General features: G+C 57.6%; 5 protein-coding genes across 5 annotated transcripts; 2 read left to right on the top strand and 3 right to left on the bottom strand.

The window, feature by feature from the left end:
• Positions 1 to 499: 499 nt before the first annotated feature.
• Positions 500 to 5927, top strand: B0T15DRAFT_49898 (uncharacterized protein). Its single transcript, XM_062867327.1, has 2 exons — positions 500 to 678; positions 881 to 5927. Exons 1-2 carry the CDS (start codon positions 643 to 645, stop codon positions 5795 to 5797), a joined length of 4953 nt encoding a protein of 1650 aa, XP_062726565.1. The 5' UTR covers positions 500 to 642; the 3' UTR covers positions 5798 to 5927.
• A 623-nt stretch (positions 5928 to 6550) lies between these two features.
• B0T15DRAFT_49845 (uncharacterized protein) lies at positions 6551 to 8642 on the bottom strand. The gene is made up of 3 exons (XM_062867316.1): positions 8394 to 8642; positions 8140 to 8336; positions 6551 to 8086 (listed from the first exon to the last, which is right to left on the bottom strand). The coding sequence occupies exons 1-3, from the start codon at positions 8500 to 8502 to the stop codon at positions 6764 to 6766; spliced, it is 1629 nt and encodes a 542-aa protein (XP_062726564.1). The 5' UTR covers positions 8503 to 8642; the 3' UTR covers positions 6551 to 6763.
• A 3428-nt stretch (positions 8643 to 12070) lies between these two features.
• B0T15DRAFT_498858 (uncharacterized protein) lies at positions 12071 to 14619 on the bottom strand. Its single transcript, XM_062867325.1, has 6 exons — positions 13727 to 14619; positions 13567 to 13636; positions 13247 to 13475; positions 12953 to 13032; positions 12750 to 12866; positions 12071 to 12624 (listed from the first exon to the last, which is right to left on the bottom strand). The coding sequence occupies exons 1-6, from the start codon at positions 14250 to 14252 to the stop codon at positions 12444 to 12446; spliced, it is 1203 nt and encodes a 400-aa protein (XP_062726563.1). The 5' UTR covers positions 14253 to 14619; the 3' UTR covers positions 12071 to 12443.
• A 31-nt stretch (positions 14620 to 14650) lies between these two features.
• On the bottom strand, positions 14651 to 17247 carry B0T15DRAFT_426426 (carboxyl transferase domain-containing protein). Its single transcript, XM_062865649.1, has 3 exons — positions 16459 to 17247; positions 15346 to 16381; positions 14651 to 15216 (listed from the first exon to the last, which is right to left on the bottom strand). Exons 1-3 carry the CDS (start codon positions 17040 to 17042, stop codon positions 15094 to 15096), a joined length of 1743 nt encoding a protein of 580 aa, XP_062726562.1. The 5' UTR covers positions 17043 to 17247; the 3' UTR covers positions 14651 to 15093.
• A 429-nt stretch (positions 17248 to 17676) lies between these two features.
• Positions 17677 to 19435, top strand: B0T15DRAFT_49736 (acyl-CoA dehydrogenase/oxidase). Its single transcript, XM_062867259.1, has one exon. The coding sequence runs from the start codon at positions 17876 to 17878 to the stop codon at positions 19214 to 19216; it is 1341 nt and encodes a 446-aa protein (XP_062726561.1). The 5' UTR covers positions 17677 to 17875; the 3' UTR covers positions 19217 to 19435.
• The last annotated feature ends 1777 nt before the right edge of the window (positions 19436 to 21212 follow it).

The following is a 21212-nucleotide window of genomic DNA, read 5'->3' as shown; positions in this document are numbered from 1 at the left end:
GACATTGGGGTGAATCCTAGAGCCGTGCTACGTTGTACTCTTGAGTTCATCTAGACAACGTAAGAGGTACCGAGCAGAAATACAGAGCTGGCTATTTCGAGCACTGCATCATGCATGATCGATGATTTCCTGTAAGGCAGACGGTTTACATGAAAAGTACCTACCTAGTGCCGTCAGAGATTAATATGGATCATGTATCAGGCAATCGGAGCTTATCATTTCTTGAGGATGTTACGGCGGCGGATGAACGCTATTACACTATGTACTAGTAGTTTATAATCCGTAAATACCTACCTACTGGAATACGTGGAGCCCTGCCCTATGGTAACTTTTGCCGTACGGTATGGTATCCAATGTAACATAGCTCCACTCAATTACCCCTGACGCACCCAACCCCCGGACGACTGCCGAAAAGCACTGCATGACTCTCGGCTGCGTTGGACGAAAGAAAAGGGAACAGGGGCCCTGCGTGCTGGTGCCGTTCATCCCATCTGTCGCCCAACGCCATCTTCCTTGTTTTTTCCCCTTCCCTTTTCTGAACCATTCTTACATCCGGCATTTCCACACGCCCACAAGTTTATCTTATCCTATGAGCTCCGAGACGAGGAGGTAGCGACCGCATGCCCAGCCGCATCTGCAAGGATGTTTGGCTCCCGAAGGCACCGCGCACCGAATCCGGTATGTCGTCATTGCTCTTTCCCCGTTCCTTTGATCGCCACTTCATGTTTCCGGGGGGGATTGTGCCCATGACTCGGGCGCCTTTCTTTTCCGAGTCTTCTATGGACTTGTCCAATTTCTGTTGTTGCGTGGACATTTGTCGACCCTTATACCTAGGACTGTTGTCGCAGGATGCTGACGTATGATGCCGCGCCCTCGACAGCCCCTAACAGCGGCGACTGCGGATCCCAATGCTACCACAGCTGCTGCGACTGTCTTCAAACGCCACGAGTCGAATGCCTCCTTGTCGGCCGCTGCGGCTGCCGCCGCCCTCCGCGCGCGGCCCGCGACACCGACGCGCGTAGAAGACGTGCAGACGAAACGGACTGTGCGCCGGAGCGCATCCGTCGCATCCACTCGTACGGCATCGGGGCAGACCCGCGACCAGTCTGGGCTCCAAAGGCGAGGAAGCAGCGGGTCAATGACCGAGCGAACCTTTCGAACCCCGAGTCCGCACCGGCCCGGTAGCAGCGGCTCCGGCCACCATCGAAGTCTGTCTTACAACGTCAAGGACGATATGCCACCGGTCCCGGCGCTGCCCAAAAATATGGACACGGTGCAGATTCGGAAGGCAAACAGCATCCACATGGGAGCCAGCCCCGTACGCCTTGCCTCTCAGAAGCTTGCTTCCAGGGATGCGCCATCTTGGTTTGGCGGCGCGAAAGTAGGGGACCTTGGGAGCGTCCGTAGAACGGATCCGGCCATGGCTAGTCCGCCGTCAAGTCCGCTGCAGCTTGTCGCGCACGAGGGGAGTCCGTCTGATGGAGCAAGGCCAGATAGTCAGGCGTCCTCAATCAACTTCTCCTACCCGGCGCGGACAAGGCGCGGTTCCGCGAACTTGGCCCTGATACCTGGCACGTCTGCCACGACGCAAACCTCAGCCCGCACAAGCCAGGCGCAACCGTTCGTCGAAGAACACCACGCAGGCCAAGCACCGCGGGTTAAGCAGCAGCCAAGAGGGCAAGGGGCAGCACCAACTGGGAGGAGCCAAAATACTTCAAGTCAGGAACTAGTATACGACCCCAATTCGCGACGGATGGTGCGACAAGCAGACTTGATGCCCGTCAACCAGGCGCCTCTCAATGCCTCCCATCAACGAACCGGCTCGACGAAAAAGAAACAGCGCCCTCAAAGAGCCGGTTCCCATCTAGCTGCGGGGACAATGGGTCGCAATAAGAGTGGACCCTCCTCTGCTGCTCCCTCGGAGATTCGACCACCGGATGCGCTGTCACAACCACAGCCGGAGCGACAGGTTCAGCCCACGCATGCCATAGAGGCAGGCCCCATACATGACACTCGTGTGGCTGCGGAAGACCCACCGGTGAAGGCAATCATCAGTTCGCCGAGGATCGACGCGAAGAGAGTGGGCCAGCGACAGTCTCAAAGCTCAACGGAGTCGGCTCGGATACCTGTCCCGGACTCGGCGCAGTATGCGGTGAGGCGACAGCCCTCTGTGGTCCGGGAAGAGCCAGAAGCGGAGGACGCCGAAGACAAGAGGAAAAGCCAGAATGCCATTTCGGATGCGTTGGATGCAGTGCCTAGGAGACGGAGGGTACACGCAGGGTTAGTCGGCGAGACTGATGAGTCCGCACATCCTCCTCAGGAAGGGATCGTGCCGTCAAAGCGCTCTCCGGGAAGTCCTGCGAAGGCTCGAGCCGATCTGAGGCTCAACACCAGCTTTGTCGATATCTCCGAAGACGGCGAGTCAAAGCCTGCTGCTGAGGTTCGGCTTGTCTCCCGCGAGCGCCCGCAATCGAGCAGCCCCGCTCGCCAGGCGCATTTCGGCCCAGTACAGGATAATCTGACAGTCAAGCACTCGCCACCGCCTCGATCAGTCTCACCCAGGAAGTCAGCCCTGAAACAGATCAGCCCAACGAGGGGCGCATCACCTTCCGGAGAGTCGTCCGAGGCTTCTGGGAGTGCCAACCAAGATGCTCCTGTGGGACGCAAGAAATCTGTTCGCGTGAGTTTCGAGGACGGCGCGGCCGAAACGGCGGGCGATTCTGCCTCAACCAACCGGAATGGCTCACCAGTGGTTTCCGATCCGCTTCACGCCAACCGTCACAGCTGGCTCACGAGCCTCGGTCGCAGTCCGAGAGATTTGCCGCCTCTTGATGACGATGATGGATTGATGAAACCGCGGCCGACTCTGCCGAGCTTTGGCAGCGTGAGGAATCGCAAGCCGCGTGATAGCAGCCCAGATCGGTCCGAGCGGCCACTTGTTCGACCGAAGGCAGAGACCCGGTACAGCTCATCATTACTCCCCAGCCCACCGTTTGGTTCCAGCAATGATCATGCTATCGGCCCGATCTTGGCCAATGGGGATGTGAAAATGCAGCAAAGCTCCAGGCACGCGGAACAGGCCTTGATTCCTGGCGAACCCTTACCCCCGGTCGTGACAAGCGTGGAGGGCACCGGCTACTTTAGTGATAGTTCAGACGTCAGCTCTCTGATTAGTTCCGAGTTCGACCCAGAGGCCCCCTTACCGAGTACAGGTCCTGGACATCAGCCAGATTCAACCGCTGCACTACGTGCTGCCACACCCGAAGCACTCGCCAGCCACTCAGTAGTACGAGCTGGTCAGGAGACGCTCTCTCCTCGGTCCCCCGAGGAGCAGGAGCAGAACTGGTCGTCCGAACCGGATATTCCTACGATCTCTGTGTCACGCCCGACGCCTGTCGTTGAAGAAGACAAATCGCCTCTGGAAGCTGTCGTGACTGTTCCCGGCGGCTTCCCAGGAGATGATTCGGACCATTCTCCTCCTGCCTCGGCTCAGGGAGGAGACACGCAAAGCCCGAACGTCGCTAAAGCAGGGGAGGCCACCTCAACAGATACCGGGTTAGCGCAACCAGCTGTTCCAGCCGCCCAGCCCACAACAGCGGAAGACTCGAGCGATTCTGAGAGCAGCATCTACAGTGATGCTTACGAAGATCTTTCGGAGATCAGTGGCGATGGCTTCCAGTCCCTCGATGCTGTAGTGGAGAGTCCGTTGAGGCAGGACGCTCGCGCAGCAACGCAGACTGAGAACCCACGGAAACAGGTCTCTTCTCCCAAGCCCGCTGAGGAAACTCGCAAGCTCCAGACCGAGATCTCCTCAGCCACTACCGTGGTTGGATCACCAGACGTAGAGGCGCCAGAGGATGAATGGGAGAAGATCAAGGCGTATTGGAAGAGTCTCACAGCAGAGAAGCGGGCGCAGCTGGAAAGAGAGGCAAGAGAAGAGGCAGGCATTGACGCGGATCTGGAAGATGTCAAGTCCGAAACAAGGCCGAAGAAAAAGAAGTCGATCGAACGCAGGAATTCTGAACGGAAGGCACTGGCCGCACACATAACGCAGCACATGGCGCAGCAGTCAGCAGCACAACCGGAAAAGGAATCGTCGGCAGATCCGGAACGCAGCTACATGATCAAGCCTGGCGAACGGTGGACTGGGGAGGGCCCGGAGATCCCTGCCATGCGGAAGACGATGCGAGCCGAGCCCGAACAACACCCTACGGTCATCCCGGCCCATGGATCCCGTTTGCGAAAGTCTATGCGGGCGGACGGCTCGGGGGCTAGCGCCCGTGATCCTCAGGTGGCGACATCTCAAGCAACATCTAAACGCATCGTTTCATCCCCTCCGCCCGCTGTCACTTCAACAGCAACAGCACAACACCGTAGGTCAGCTACACAGGTCGGGTCTGACTTCCAGCCTCCTCTCGAACGGCGGGACTCTACAGGCAGCGTCAGCAGCTTCAAGCGTTCCCGGTCCGCTAAAGCCCAGGGCTTTGGGTTCCGTCACTCCATGAGGCCAATGTCTCCCCCGTCCACTCAGGGTGATCGTCGATCTTCCAAGGCGTTCTCACTAAGGACTATGTCCCCAGCTAGGGGCTCCGGGCGGGCTGAGCCTACCGTGGCTAACTCTTCCATGAACAACCCGATGCGCACAACCTTGCGCGGCTCGTCCACTGGGAGGAAGAGCCCCACCGGCATACGCATGCCCTTCGGCCTCTCGTACGGCGGGGGAAAAAAGGGCAGCAGCAAGTCGGGGGGCTCTCGATTCTCAAGCCGATTTGCCGACTCGAGCGACGAAGAAGGCGGCGGCAATATCTCGTCCGGCTTCCGTAGCCGCTTTGAAGACTCGAGCGACGACGAACCTGTCATACCGATCCCCGCCCCGCTTCAGAAGACTGCTACCGCCGCCTCAGCAGCTTCCGCAGGACACAGCCTACGGAAGGAGGCGTCGCTCGCGAGTACCGCACTTCCGGAAGAACTGGAAGAGTCGGAAGGATCCCAGGATCCCAGAGCGGTACCCACAGGAGCAGCAGCATCAGCAATGGAGACACTCCCCGCCGCGGCAGAAGACGCCATCACCGTCCGCCGCACCCGGTCAGGCAGGGGCCAACTGCGTCCCAACTCGCAGATTGCGCCCGCGCCTGCGTCGCAAACTGCTGACAAGGCCAACAAGGATGGACGCACCTCGAGACGGAGCAGCATCATGGCTGCCCTGCGCCATCGCAAGAAGGACAGCGCGACGGCCAAGATCGGCCGCCCGGCGGTCACCGAGAGCGCTGCGCGGCGGGATACCCGTCTTGAGCGGAGCGTGGTTCAGCTCGAGCGGATCCGCAGCCAACGGGCAGCGGGCGATGGTGGAGAAGAGGGAGAGGGAGAGGGCGGGGCTGATGAGACACCGGTCCAAGTGGCGGTACCGGTGGCTAGGAGTCCGCGGTTGCAGAAGCGGGTGAGCAAGAAGGTTCCGCCGCCAGGTGTGGGAACGGGCGCGCATACCGTTGCCGGCGATGCTGATGAAGGCAATGCTGCCAATGGCGTGTTGATCGACGCTGTACCACACGAGGTTGGGGGCAGCTTTTTCCCTCCGGCGCAACACAGACGGTCTTCTACGTCGGGAAATCTGGGCACCAGGACGCTTGGCGGAGGGTCCATACCCTTACACCTGCAGCCGCACCGGCGGGTGTCATCTCTTGGTATGGAAGTGACCAGCTTGGACGGGTCCGTGGCAGGGAGCATGGCCGGAGCGTCGTCGACGACAAGGAAGAAACGGTTTGGGCCGCTCAGGAGGATGTTTGGGCTTAATTATTAGATATATATTTACCTACCTTGTGTGCTCGTTGGTGGTGACGGGAGAGATGTCGATATTGAAAGCAGGGTTGTTGGGCGTGGGTGGGGTATTAATACCTCGTAATCAAATCAGGGCGGTATGTATGTATAGGAAAGAGGATGCAATAGCCTCCCGGATATAAGGGGAAAAGGGACGGGGTATGGGTACATGGGAGCGAGGAAGCACTGAATACCTAGGTAGCCGTTTAGCGCGCGTATATACCCGGCGTTGGATAACAGGTTTAGAGTTTGATATTCGCTTCACGTAGATGCAGCATCGCTAATTCCTTCAAAAGGGGTTTTGAGCAGGAAGGTTCACGCGACATTGAGACGGAATATGCATGATGAACTGGGAGCTCTATCTTGTACAGCTTGCATATCTTACCGATATCGACGCAACAGGACCAGATCCATGTGTCAGGTGGGCAAGCCGCAAAAGCAAGTTGTACGTAGATAAACATACCTACCAGGTATGTAAATTTGAATTTTTCCCCTAGTCCTGTACAGACAGTGAGCCGGGGCCGAAAAGGAGCGATGTATTGCCCATTATTAAGTGACTCCCGCAACAAGGTATTGTACCTGCTATGTTGGTACATATTCTCTGGCACATGTAGCCGGAGAGGTAAGTTCAGCATAGTATATACACTCACCCTTAGCCCTAGCAGGTAGGGCAACCAAGTGTGCAGGAAGGTGCATCACCCTTGTGCACAACACAAGCAGTGTTTGTCTAACCTTTGGCTTTAACCTGGGTGACACACTCCCAGAAAAATCAATAAATTTGGGTACTAATACGCTAGAGCCATGATTGTGCCATAATTGATTGCTATCAACAAGGCTAAGGATGGTTTGCTTGAGAAAAGCAACAACCCGTTTCCAGTAAGGTCGGTATTAGAGCTTACAACAACAATAAGCATCAGAAGGAGAGGATACTCTGCCCCACGCCTTCCAGCTAAGAGCCATCGTCCTTTCGCGGCTTCGCCCGTTCCAGAAGCAAAGTGAGTTCGCTCCTTGACCGTCCGAAGGGGATCGGGGGGGTCGGGTTGGGAGGTGTCGGGGTGAATCTCGGATGGAGGACAGAAGAGGAAGGTTGTCGGGAACCAAATGGCAATACTCGATCCGGTATGTCCCTGGCCTCTGGAACGAGGGGCTCTGACGTGACGGTCTCTGAATCGAACTGTCCCCGAGCTGTTGCCGTCGACGTTGCTACGCTGCTTGTGGCCTCCGACGGGAGAACGGCCACACCAGGCTCCCGGAGCCGAAGGGGGACCGCTATGTTGCTTGAGCGGGAACGCACTAGTGGGTGTGCTCCGTTACCCGATGTCTGGTCTACCACAAAACCTGCAACAGGTGCAAAGACCTGTTCACGTGGAGCCAGTCGGACGGCTGTTTGTCGGTCTTGGGCTGCCTCTCGGGAATCGATATTGTCCCTCGCATCAAATGTCGATCTTTGCTGTAAATGGGGCGCCAACTGCGCTTGCTGCATAACTAGATGTTCCTCGGTGTGACCGCCGACCTGTGCGCCAGCGTCCTGAGGGACTGGTCGGTTGCTCGCTGTTGTTTTTACCGGACGCTTTCCCGCAACCCTTGCACTCATCCCGGGGTCTCTCGTTTGTGGTGACGAGGAACCCGGCCCAAGCAGTTGCGAAGGGATCGGAACCGGTCGCCTGGATACGGAACGCGTAGATGGGGTGACAGAACCTGTCACACGCGAGCCAGACTCAGATCCGGCGGAAGACTGCGAGCTCGACCTGCGGACTATCACAGGCTTTTTCCTTGATGCGGCCGTGGTAGCCACAATCTTCCTACCGGTGGTGGCTGGTGAACGGGAAGGCGGCCGCATCTCTTCCTGAGATACGACCGGTCTCCGGGCGGGCGAACGTGTTCTTGGGCGCACTTGATGTGAGGGAGTTCCGTCGGATGCGGGCGGTTCAGCTGTAGCAGCTATTATTTCGTTCTGCTCCGCCGCTGGGGGTGGCCGTGCAGGAGGGGCCATCTCTGAGGCAGGCGCGGCCTTGCTGGTCGGCCCGGCTCCGCCATCCCGGTCGGCTTCATCTCCGGAGCCGAGGGGCGACACGAATCTCGCGGTTGGCCGCCGTCCCGACACAGACGGGCCCCTCGTCTTTTTCAGAATGGGGTGGGATGGGGGTGGTCTCGAAGACGAGGGAGTTGGCGCCTTTCTGATCTCAGACGCAGAGCCTTGGCCTGGGCGATCGCGATGCCGTTGAGCGGCGGAGCTCTGTCCACCGACCCTGCGCTGATCCGGACCAGACGTCTCGAAGTTTGATCAGATTCACATGCCTTTCGCATACCGTGGAGGCAGCTTACCTTTGTGCCATCGTATCTTCCACTAACATGCGAGGGAAGTGGCACGAGCATCGGGCCATTCGAGAACTCCTCGAAGAGCTTGGCGAGCCTGGCACCGCTCAGGTTCCTTAGTCTTTCGCTGGCCCACACATGGAACCAGAAGTTCTCCAGGCGGAAAGCGCGAGGGTCAGAAAGCCTTCGGAACGTAGTAGTGTAGGCTGTCAAGCCCGTGTTAGTTCATGTGCCAAGTTCCGGGCTGTGGGCTGTTCGAATACCAGTCCAGTACTCCTTGATCTTCTCGGGTGGAACCACCGGGTAGCTGGCCACTTCGGCGTAGATATCCTGGGTGTTCCAGACGAACCCTATGGGCATCATCGTTTTCATCTTGAGCTTGAGACGAACGAATGGTGGTTTGGCTGTCACCGGCGAGTTGGCACAGATTTGCAGGCGCCGCGCAAATGCCTTGGGCCCATGACTCGTGCAAGGTAACACTACCGAGCCGTTTGATCGAGTCTTTCTCGGACTCGGCGGCGCAACAGACTTGAAAGCACCCGGGTCTCTTTAGGGGGCGGCCTGAGAGGAAGGGCGAAGGGTCGTCTCGAATTTGGACGTGGATGTTGAGGGCAGTTAGCAGGTGCGAGGACCTCACCGCGCTGGCTGCGATATGCGGGACCGAATTATCGAGATATTGCTTTTTGGGCCTACTCCGGAGTCCTGCCTTCTCCTCAACGAGGGGGTTAGCCAGGAGGGAGGAGGTGAGAGCCCGAAAATCGACCGCGCCAATGGAGAATATGTCTCAACGGGCAGCACTGGTGGAAGTTGGCTGCTCGACGAGTGCTCTATGCGAGGCGCATACGCCCTCCTTTGTCAAGAAAGAGCTGGCATGCTCTCCAAAGCGTGTACTGTGAACGAGCGGCTGAGACACGGGGGGAAGACAGGCTTGCTTCTTCGCGCAGTCACAGCGCCACACAACTGTCACACCTTCCATGTGCTTACAACACAAGGCAGGTGCCGAACAGTCTGTGCGGCTCGTGCGGCTCGGGTATGTATGTACATACTGTAGGTATGGTACAATGGACAGAGGCATTCCGGGGGTCATAACTTACACATCAGATTCAGAACCCAAGCTTCGGAGCTGAGCTAGGCGGTGAATTCGTCTCCGTTTCCCACCGTCCGCTTTCCACGCCGGCTGGCGGCTCCTGGTCAGCCCGGGACCGCGGAATCGGACAGCACGGACTCTAGATGCCGGCCACCACAGGCCTGTCTTGCAGGTCTGGCAGTCGAAATGACCGGGGCCGAGTTCATGGGGCGCTGAGCTGAGCTGGGCACACCGCAAAGAAAAACAACAGACACCGCCCGTTCCTTGACATTCGAGAACTGCGGCCTCTGATGCGACAATGGAAATACCGGCAAGGAAAGGGGTCCGCCGCGAAATCGCGAATCGCTCTCTCTGCAGGTTGGCCCTTCCACGCTCGTTGCCTAGAGGTTCTTTGCTGTTGTGACTTGCGATACAGATACCTACAGGGACAAGGGGCCGGCTCAGCTCTTCGAGTTTAGCGTATCTCGGTGCTTGCTAGTGTAAATCCTGGACAGCTGTGTACATTCTGCGGGGTGTCTGGGATGCCACAATGGAAGGCGGGAATTGACGATTTTCCATCACGACAATCGGGGAATCCGCTTTCCGTTTTGCTTCTAGTTGGCAGCAACCTGGAAGCCGGGGTCGTCCTTCCAAATCCCCGCCGTGTACTGCAGGCTTGCAATATCAGGAAGGTGCGGTTTGGGCACTTCGGTGCCTGTCGGTGCCGGCCAAGAGCTCGAAGAAGGCCCGGAGGCACGAGGGGAGCTACGGTAGAACGGAGCGCGGAAGGAGCCACCGACCGGTCAGGACATGGACAGCGGCTGTCTTCGGCGCTATCCTGGGCTCGTCCGGGGATTTGGAATTGCATTTGCGACCTTCTTCCTTGCTGCGTTCTTGCCACGAGACCTGCTTGAACCCCCGCATCGCGATACAAATAGCGATAGTCACTTGACAATGGATTGAGGCACGTGGATTCCAGGTGTCACCGGAGCCGTCCCACGGAATTAGATGCCCCGGCCCGTTGTGGAGCCTCGGTTACTTTCGACATTCGAGTCCTTTCGGTGCAACTCACTGGGTCAGTTCGCCCAGGGAATTCTGTACGCAGGTGGCCTTTGTCACGAGTGCTCAGCTGGGCCAATGGGCAGACAAGTTGTTTGGAAGTTCCTTTTCCCTTCCCATTAGCGTTCCAGCACGCCTTCGGCCCGTGAAATAGGTACGGCTCAACGGACAACCTTTGACCCTTGTCCCCCACGCCCTGGTACAATGTATTACCACAGTAGGTACCTACCGCGTACCCTTCAGACCGGTGCGGGGGTGGGGTCTAAAAGAAGCCGGTCAGAATGCCCAGTGATGATACCCAGGTGCCGGACAAGGCTGGGAAAACATGTAGGTATCTTCTCAGCGGTCAGGGCGGTCAACATCCAAGTGATCCAACCTCCTCACCACCAAGTCCAGACAGCCAAGCAACCACTACGCTGCCCACAAGCTCCGTCTGGGAAGCTGTCGGTGACCAGCCTCAACCCTCGACGACGTAGGATCCACGTGTTCGGCGTGATCCCAAACCCAGGGTCCAGCGCGCGCCCCGGGACCTGGGAACCTGCCCTTGCAGGAACCGGCCCAATTTAGGCAAAGTCAAAGCGACCCCAAGGAAAATACAGTAAGACACCGGTGGCGGGGCGCTTCTAGTTACCGTGCATGTGTCTTCGCTTCAGCACTGAATGGATGTCCGACATTCCATTATTAACCAGCGTCACCTTGTGCGGGGAGAGGCTCAGGCAGGACGTGAGCCGGCGAAGCACATTTGTTGATCCCTTGGTGACAACTGGAGAGGGTTTCTTTCGCGCCCTGGATCGCCGGTCGCCTGATCTGTCGCTCAGCGGGGAAAATATTTATTAGTGTCCAATCCTGTCACCAGCACCTCCCGTGTTGCTGCTTCTTGAGGCAGCGCTGTCCGGTCATTGGCTCCGGGATAGGTATTGAAGCTAACCTTCTCTGTACCGAATCTCGGAGGCTGCCCGGCTATCTCCGGTGAGTGCTTGAAAGCTCACAAGAGTCACAAATGATCATTGCTAGCTTTAAAACTATTAGCCGGAAGCAACATCTGCGTGTGACGGCGATCATCCAGCATCATCTGATAGGAAGAATCGACCATGGCAGCCGTACCGACGCTTTTGAGATCCTCACGATATGCACAACACATGCCTCACACTTCTTGGGCGAAATGTAGTTCACACGTAAACTGACCTGCAGCAGGGCTTGATCATCTGTCTCCCGAGATGCAACTTCCATGCCTAGGGGGGTAGGTACTCTACCTGAGAAAAAAGCATGGCGGTATGCTTGGTTCCAGGGCTATTTCCGGAAGCTTCACGCCCGTGAAGCCGACCTTCCGAAATCACCACTAGTGCACACAGTATGTAGACCACCGACCTGGTCTGAGACCCGGCTGAGGTGTGATATCTGCGTGTCTCACAGAATCAAGATCGGAAGCCCGCAGGCTAGCGGGGGTTTCGGAACCAACAGGACGGGACCAAACCCCCCCGCGGGAGGCGCACTCCAGTGAGCGAATCCCCGTTAATTATCCATACCCGGTGTGCTGCGGCGGCTGTAGGGAGCTGAGTGGCTTGTGATGGTTCATGCTTGGACGGGGATGAAGTTACAAGGGAGGTCGGAAACTCATTCCTCACTCGAAGCATCTAGACTTTTCCTATCAGTTCTCAGATCGGTCCTCCGTCCTTCGAGCAAAGCCAAGAGTGTGGCAAGGGAAAGACGTGAAGCTATGACGCTTGAGACGTGAGATGTGATGGGCGAATACATCCAGATGACTAGTAGTCAGAAGCGAAGCCCCCCCGGCCACAAGCGATGTGTAACCACAGACTACTTTCTTTTTTCTCGGGGTGGCGTCTGGCAAACATCCAAGGTCGTTACACAACCTTGATGGGCACGAGCCAAGTGGCGGCTCCAAGTTCAAGTCCAAGCACGCCGACGATAAGCAAGCAGATACCAGAGAAGGAGAGGGCCAAAGACAGATCTTGGAACTGCGCTGGTTCGTCTACTCTGTCTCCAACCAACAAGTAGGTAGACATTACTATTTCGAAAAAGCAAAAAAATGCATCGCATTTAGCGTGATCATCATCCTTTCTTGACGTCAAACCATCCCAATACCAGCCCGCCCTGTGTCCCGTACATGGCTCACCTTCGCCTCCAACTAGCTACCTGTAGGCAACTAAAAAGGACCAAGAAGGGGTGTTTATGTAACGGTGTATCCACCGTCAACACGCAGGTCCGCGCCTGTGACATAACTCGACGCGTCCGACAGGAGGAATGTCACGGGACCCATGAGATCCTCGGGCGAGCCCATGTGGCCTTGGGGGATCAGGGAGGTCCATTGCCTCTTGAGGTCCGGCTTGTCGTCCAATATCTTTTGGGTTCTGTGTTTCGGAAGTCAGCGACCCCGTATCCCAGGTGTCTATCTCAAAAAAAGACAATTTTTTTTTCGGTGTGTCTCGGTAAGGTAACACATGATGAAAAGAACTTAAGCGAGTGAGTGACTTACAGCGCCGTAAGCATGTAACCGGGCGAGATGCAGTTCACCCGGATGCCGGCTTTGGCCCACTCCACGCTCAGCGAGGCGCAGAGGTGTCTCACGGCGGCTTTGGCTGCGTTGTAAGGGCTACATGTACATTATGACGCAAGAAATGGTCAGTGTCATTAGTTGCGTACTAGTAAATAAGGGGCGGCGGAGGGGATCATCCATACGCTTGCGGCTGAGGCACGTTCACGATGGCACCGCTCATGCTCCCGATGAAGACCATGCTGCCCTTGGCGTTGCGCGCCATCTGTTTTTTGAAGCACATTACGAGTTAGCCAAAATCAGGGACAAGAATGTCTCATCCTAAGGGGGCTGTGTGCATCCCTTTCCGATCTCCGGATCACCCTCTCCCGGCCCCAGAATCTCCTACACTTATTACGGCATGCTACACCAAGGAGCGCCATGTCATCTTTTTTTTGGGTTGGGGGGGGGGGGGGGGGGGGGGGGCGGGAAGAACGTACCAGATGTCTCGCAACAGCCGTAGCAAATAGATAGGTCCCGTCGACGTTGACTCCCCACAGCTTGCGCATGCGGTCGATTGGATAGTTGATGGCTTCAAAGTTCTCGGTGAAGCCGGCCGAGGTCACGAGGTTGTCGATCTTGCCGTGCGCGGCGACAATCTCAGCGATGCAGGCGTCGACCGAGGCGGGGTCTGAGACATCGGCGTAGTGGGCTGTCACCTTGGGAATTCTATACCTCCGTTACCTCAAATTTTAGTCACACATACGGAAAAGAGAGGAAGAAAGGAGGAAGAAAGAAAGAAAGGGCGAGGGCAGCAGACTTCTTAGCATCCGGGTGGTCACGCTTGAAGGTCTCGACGATGTTCTCGGCCTGGCGGACTGCTTCTTCTTCTGGGAGAGGGGTGTTGTGTTAGCATTTAGCACAGCAGGGACCTCACATACATACTATCATGTCCGAGTAGTAGAAAATAAAAATCTTACTGTTGAGGTCGACAATGGCCAGATCGGCGCCGCTGATGACCATTCCCTGCCCCATCACCAACCCCAACCCCCTCGCTCCGCCGGTAACGACCCCGACCTTGCCCTGCAACGAAAAGCTCGCCAGCGTGGGGAAGACATGGGCACCGGCGCGCCCGGCCCCGGCGACGGGCTTGGACGAGGGAAGCTGCTCGTCCGGCGGGTACTCGACCGTGATGGAGTCATCGGTGCGCGCATACGAGCCGGCCACCGCGGCAATCTCTTCGTCCGTTGGCTTCTTCTTCTTTTCCTTCTTCTCCGTCTTGTTGTTGTTGTTGTTGTTGTTTGACGTTGATTTTGTCCCCGTGGTCCTGTTCTGGTCCTGCCGCCGAACAGCCGGAACGGTGTGGAACCCGGCGGATGCGCGGAGCCGAGCCGGTGCTGTCACTATGGCGGTGGAGACCGAGCCGGGAGCGTTTCCGAGTATCCGGGAAGCGGGGCCCCGCCTCCCCGCCGCGGTGCGCAGGACGCGGCCGAGCTGGAGTGACATTTCTCGTCTTTGCCGTCAGAAGCCTTATGGTCAAGATGCAGAGGGGGAAAAAAAAAGAGACACAGTTCCCTTTCGAAATAACAAGTCTAGCAGGGTTATCGTCTGCAAATTCCTGGCGGGGGTGGTGCGGTGTTAATGGTTCCCTCAAGACACGGCGGATGTCAAGGTTCGGTTCTAGACCTCAACATGATGTGGAGTGAGCAGGGGTAATTATGGGGTAAAGCTGGATGCTGTTCAAGGCCAGACTCCTCGTTTCCGGTCTGGTGGAATGCAGAAGTTTAGGCGGAGAGAAAGATATGACGGTCACGAGGACAGTGAGCAGCGGACTGGGAGAAAAAAATCGCACCACGACCTGCGAGATCGGCGGGATCGCGGGACTGTCTATTGTACTGCGGTGTGATAGAATTGACACTATTTACCTAGTAGTAGGTCCCATGCACTTGGCTGCAAATAGTTACCTATGGGAAGACACCATCATCAACAAGAGTATTGGGCTCGTGGAGACTGGATGGTAAAGTATCGTGTCCAAGGCTGACGAAGAACAACCTCCCTGCTCATTTTCTGAATTAAAACACAGCCAGAAATGCACAGCCCAAGCTATATAGGTAACTTATGTATAGGTCCAATGCAACTGGTTAACAATCGAGAATTGCTTGGAGGACGACCCTCACCTCTGTTTGAGATCTCCGCCTCGGGACGGCCCGCAGCCAGGGTGTTGGGGACAACGGCACCATACCCTGAATCCACATGAAATTCAAACCTCCATCTGGCCCGGATTATAGTAGGTACCAGGTATGCTTGAAATATGCTACGTTTAATCACGACATGGCAGGCCCGCTATTTACATCCGGAAAACGCCAAACCTGGTCTGCCCAGGAGAAACAAGATTCCGGCCACCCAGAGCCGCATTCAACCCCAGACCCAGATATTGCCGCGTATGAGCCGGAGGGATAACACCGTCGTCCTGGCAGTAGCATGTCAGTAAGTGCCCTAGTCCCGGAAGCAAGCAGTGAATGGCGAGGAAGGGACCGTGTATACACGGAAGGCGAAAAGGGGGGGGACGGAAAGGGGAAGGGAATATATTAGCACTCACCCATAACCGCGCCGACGAGAACACCGCATCGCTCTCCCGGTCAATGCGCTCCTTCAGCCCGGTATCCACCTTCTGCCCAACCGTCTCCATGACACTCGCCAGCTGCTCGCCGCCCATCACGCCGATCCTCGCGTTCGGCCACATCCAGAGGAACCTGGGCGAGTAGGCCCGCCCGCACATGCCGTAGTTCCCGGCGCCGTAGCTGCCGCCGACAACGACGGTGAACTTGGGCACGTCGGCGCACGCGACGGCCGTGACCAGTTTGGCGCCGTTCTTGGCGATGCCTTCCCGCTCCGCGTCCTTGCCGACCATGAAGCCGCTGATGTTCTGCAGGAACACCAGCGGGATGCCGCGCTGGGCGCACAGCTCGATGAAGTGCGCGCCCTTGAGCGCCGAGCTGCTGAACAGGATGCCGTTGTTCGCCACGATGCCGACGCGGTGGCCGTAGATGTTGGCGAAGCCCGTCACCAGCGTCGTGCCGTAGTCGCGCTTGAACTCGGCGAAGGCGGACCCGTCGACGATGCGGGCGATGACTTCGTGGATGGGCAGGGGTTTACGCAGGTTGGTCGAGGCGATGCCCAGGAGCTCGGAAGGGTCGTAGAGGGGTTCGGAGAAGCCGGGATTCGTGGGTGCGGTGTGGGGAGGCCAGTTCAGATTGCTGATGGAGCGTCGCGCGAGCACAATGGCATGGGCGTCGTCCACGGCAAGGTAGTCCGTCACGCCCGACACGGAGGAATGCATCTTGCCGCCGCCCAGCTCTTCCGGGCTGACCACCTCGCCGGTGGCTGCCTTGACGAGTGGTGGGCCGGCGAGGAAGATGTGCCCTTGCTCTTGCACGATGATGCTCTCGTCGCTCATCGCAGGGACGTAGGCGCCGCCGGCCGTGCAGGGTCCCATGACGACCGAGATCTGCGGTATCCCTGCGGCCGACATGCGCGCTTGGTTGAAGAAGATGCGCCCGAAGTGTTCGCGGTCGGGGAAGACGTCGGCCTGGTGCGGCAGGTTTGCGCCGCCCGAATCGACGAGGTAGATGCAACTAGTACGCAACAGACCGTCAGCAATGGAGTCATGGACTGGGCATCCTGTGCTATAGACTTTCATGGAGCGACGTACGGAAGCTTATTCTCCTGCGCAACAGCCTGTGCCCGGAGGTGCTTCTTCACGGTAATGGGGTAGTAGGTTCCCCCCTTTACTGTGCTGTCATTTGCGACAATCACGCAGGTGACCCCCTCCACGACGCCTACTCCCGTTATGATGCCGCCAGCAGGCACCTCGGCCTCTGGGTAGAGCTCGTGGCCAGCTAGCGGCGACAGCTCAAGGAAGGTAGTCCCCGGGTCTATGAGCGCCGTGACGCGATCCCGCGGCAGCATCTTCTTGCGCGTCAGGTGTTTCTCCTTGGCTTTTGCCGGCCCGCCCTGCTGCACCCTGCGGGTCAGCTCGTCCAGGCGGGCCATGGCCTCGCCCATCAGCCGCTCGTTCTCCTTGAACTCTTCCGAACTCGTATCGACATTGCTCTTGATGACGGATATGGCGCTGGCATGGTGTGGAGCGTTAAAGGTGGCGACCGTCCGTCTCGTCCGAGGCCCTGGCGTGACCAGGTTGCGACTGCGGGGCGGCAGTAACCGGGAGTGGGTGCACTGGCGCCCTAATTGCCGGGATAGGAACAGCATTTCCCTTGATGTTGTCGGGAAAGACATTCTAGAGCTTCAATTGAGCTCGCGATCGTAGTCGCAGCAGCTGCCAGAAGTTAAAGAAAGTGGTAAGTGTGTGTATGTGCATTTAGTGACCCGGGGGAGTGGATGGCATTCAGCGCTGACGTCCGAACCCCATGGGGAACGGCCGATCCAAACCGGCACAAGCCGAGTCCCGTGAGCGGCCCGGGGTGTTAGTGGCTGGCCAGGGGCTTTGTTTGCGAAGTCCCAGCTAGTATCCGTATGCTGGAAGACAGACTGACTATAAGCTAACACAGGGAACGACTCTTCTAAGGAGAAACAATTCTATGTGCTCAAAGAAGCGGAATAAAGGTATTGGGCCTTCTCATGGTATAAGTGGTATTGTATTGTATTGTACAGGTCCAATGAAAGATACCTTCCATTACGTATCCTTCAGCGGGTTTGCTGGTAAATCCTAGACATAGCTAACCAGACTTTGTTTGTCTCCATTCCACCAATATGGATCCGTATAATACTGAGATCTCTCGACTTCGACTTGCCCCTAGCCCTGAACGCCTTGCACGTTCACAAGGCAACAGAATGGGAGGCAGATTGGCAGGGTTATGTGTGGTGTATCAAAACGTGTAAGTGTATGTAACTGAAAAATTAACCGAGGCAAACCGCTGTAAGCCGAGCCCCTGTCAGCCCGGCAACGAACGACGTAATGCCCTGATTGCCCCTGGCACATGGACGGTTGGCTAGGGGAAGCATCGGCCTTATTACCTGGTAACGAACGAATGGCATAAACCTAAGAACTTCCACTGCGGTCGCTTCCCTCTCTGCCTCTGCCTCGGTTCTCGATCAGCCTAACCTACATCATGGCAAGTCCCACGATATCACGGGCGCTCGCGCGCGCCATGCCTCGCCGGCAACTCGGCGTTAGCCATGCATCAAGACCATCCTCATTAGCATCAACGTCGCACAGAGCAGCGCGGTCAGCATTCGCCCTTCAACAACGACGCAACGCCTCATCATCAAAGCACCCGAAGGGCTTCGAACCGCCCTCGCCCAGCGACCTCGCCGAGCTGCGCGAGCGCGTGCACGAGTTCACCCGGCGCGAGCTGACCGAGGAGGTGGCCGCGGCGACGGACAAGAACAACAACTTCCCGCCGGACATGTGGGGCAAGCTGGGCGAGGCGGGCTTCCTCGGCATCACGGCGGACGAGGACGTGGGCGGCCTCGCGATGGGCTACCAGGCGCACTGCGTGGTCATGGAAGAGCTCTCGCGCGCGAGCGGGTCCATCGCGCTCAGCTACGCGGCGCACTCGCAGCTGTGCGTCAACCAACTGCAGCTGAACGGCTCGCCGGAGCAGAAGCAGAAGTACCTCCCGGACCTGATCTCCGGGCAAACGGTCGGCGCGCTGGCCATGTCCGAGTCCGGGTCCGGGAGCGACGTGGTCAGCATGCGCACGCGCGCGACCGAGGTCGACGGCGGCTACGTGCTGAACGGCTCCAAGATGTGGATCACCAACGGGCCGGACGCCGACGTCGTGGTGGTCTACGCCAAGACAGTACCCGACGGCGGGTCCAAGGGCATCACGGCGTTCATCGTGGAGACCAAGACGCCCGGCTTTGCCTGCCTGCGCAAGCTCGACAAGATGGGCATGCGCGGCAGCAACACGGGCGAGCTGGTGTTCGAGAATGTGTTCGTCCCGCGGGAAAACGTGCTGGGGCAAATCAACGGCGGCGTGCGCGTGCTGATGGAGGGCCTCGACCTCGAGCGGCTCGTGCTCAGCGCAGGCCCGCTGGGCCTGATGCAGGCCGCGCTGGACGTCGCGCTGCCGTACGCCCACTCGCGGAAGCAGTTTGGCACACCCATTGGCCAGTTCCAGTTCGTACAGGGCAAGCTGGCCGATATGTACACCAAGCTGCAGGCGTCGAGGGCGTACACCTATGCGACGGCACGGGCTGTGGACGAGCAAGGCCTGATCAAGACGCAGGACTGCGCGGGGGCGATCCTCTACGCTGCGGAGCGGGCCACCGAGTGCGCGCTGGATTGTATCCAAGTTCTGGGCGGGATGGGCTACACAGAGGAGATGCCGGCCTCGAGGATCCTTCGCGATGCCAAGTTGTATGAGATTGGGGCGGGCACATCTGAGGTCAGGCGCATGGTTATTGGACGTGCATTCAACAAGGAGTATGCCCATTTGTCGAGCTAGAGACAAGCTTAATGACAATCGGAACTTTGCTCTGCCGCTACAAACGGGTCGTCTCTGCCAAAGGCGATTTAAGACTCCGGGAACTGCGGCCGGAAGCCGGCGAAATCATATTACGCGGGCACCATCCCCTTGCCGAGCAGAGCCTATGCCACATGCCGCGGTACCACGAGGCATGCGCGGTGTACGCGGGGTGGGGGTCATGGTATGACCAAACTCATATATATGTACTTGCTAAGGTGGGGTCGCCTACTGTGTTGTGCACTACGATGCAGGTCATGATTGTTCGTTCCTTTACAGTACACTACACTACACTACACGACACCTGGGAACCGAGGGTTTCGAGCCGGACCTTTTCCTTCCCGCGACTGCAGCGTGGGTTGTGGGGGTCGCAGGAGACAAATCGACTCATGGCGGGCCAAGCCGGTGTAAATAATCTCGATGTTCATCTTCTGCCTTGTTCAGATACCGCTCTCATCAGAGGCAAGGCATGCCGGACAAATCGATGGGGGGCGAGCGGCAGGTGTACACGTGTGTACCCCCACCTTCAACCGGGACATATATAACCGGTGCAACGTCGGTGAGCCAGAAATCATACAATGTCGTCTGCACAGTACTACCTACATACCTCCCTACTCTCACCATGTTCCGCGGGACAGCCGCATATCTACAACACTAGGCTTCCTGCGCATGGGCGGAAATCCTACCATGGAACACTGCTGTGTCCCGGTCGTGTGCCCATGCTGTGCATCATCAACCAGGCACTCGGCAGTTACGATCGATCGGCCTAGCCGCCGTCTCGTACCGTCCCTTGCTTTATATCTGAAATGTGCGTCATGCCAATGGATGAGACCGGGGCAGATCGAGAAGGCAAGTGGAGGTCAGCGGGCCGCGGTCCGCTCGGAACGAGTCCACTCGGCTGCTGTGATCATCTGGCGGGACGGCCGAGCGTAAAATGCAGAAGCGGCCTGCAGAATACCATCTTAGGAAGGGACGGAATGCTTTCAGTAATCAGGACCTCCAGCCGTCGTCTGTATGTATGGCGGGCGGAGCACCGTGCGTCTGCAGTGAAACAGGCGTTAGCGGGGCCGACTGAAGGAGCTCTAGAGCAGCTCATGAACTGTTGATTTCGGAAGGAACTTGAAGCTCCTTTTTAGATTCTGGGGAGTCTCCTCTCGAATAGAAGGCTATCGCCTCCATATACTATTTGGAGCCTAAGACTGATAATGCCTTATCTAAGTAAAAGACCCACACTGCGCGCCCGGGGCCCGATTGGAGAGAACGCGGGGACGGCAAGGCTCAGAGTCCTTCACCCTTTAAACGGCCGACCCGCGACATGGTGCGACGCCGACAATTTACATTGCGTGACGGATGGCCTGCGCATGTAGAGTCAATTTCAACCAAATGCCTGCTTGCTGCACCTTCCGCCACCCAGCTGTACCTACACAGTAGGTGGGCACGAAAGGGAAAGGGCACTGGAAGGAAAGCAGGATATTCCCGATGTGTAGGCACGCTCTAACAGGCTCGAGCGGCTCTCATCCTATTGGAGGTTGCAACATCGACAAAGTCTTGCATACCTCTCGATCGTTACGACGCGACTGCAGATGGTTCCGCATCCTCTGAAGGATCTGATCGAATTCATCCTTGGCAGGGCGGCAAACTTCGAGGCATGGACAAAGAGGTTCCGGTTTCAAGGCCGACTGATCGTGGAACCATCCTCACCACCGGCGTCACCGCACCATCGAGCCAGACGACGGCCCTACTGTAAAGTTGCCCCACGATCTGGCGCGAGTGAGGCGTAGGCATATAGGGGTTGCAAGGTGTGTGGAACAGGCTGCCAATGCAACAAGGGGCGGGAGACGCAAGATACGTTAGGCGCAGGAGATGCTCACCAAGCGATTGGGTGCGGCTCCTTGGCTGGAACGCGGTAGCATGCAGATGACGACTCTTCCGGAGTGTGACAAGCCACACCAGGCAGTGATCCAAAGGTAACCGCAAC

This window comes from Chaetomium strumarium, assembly GCF_033439665.1.
Source record: "Chaetomium strumarium strain CBS 333.67 chromosome Unknown B0T15scaffold_1, whole genome shotgun sequence".
Lineage (NCBI taxonomy): Eukaryota > Fungi > Ascomycota > Sordariomycetes > Sordariales > Chaetomiaceae > Chaetomium > Chaetomium strumarium.
The sequence above is the reverse complement of the archived record's forward strand: the minus strand, read 5'-3'. Positions and strand labels throughout refer to the sequence as shown.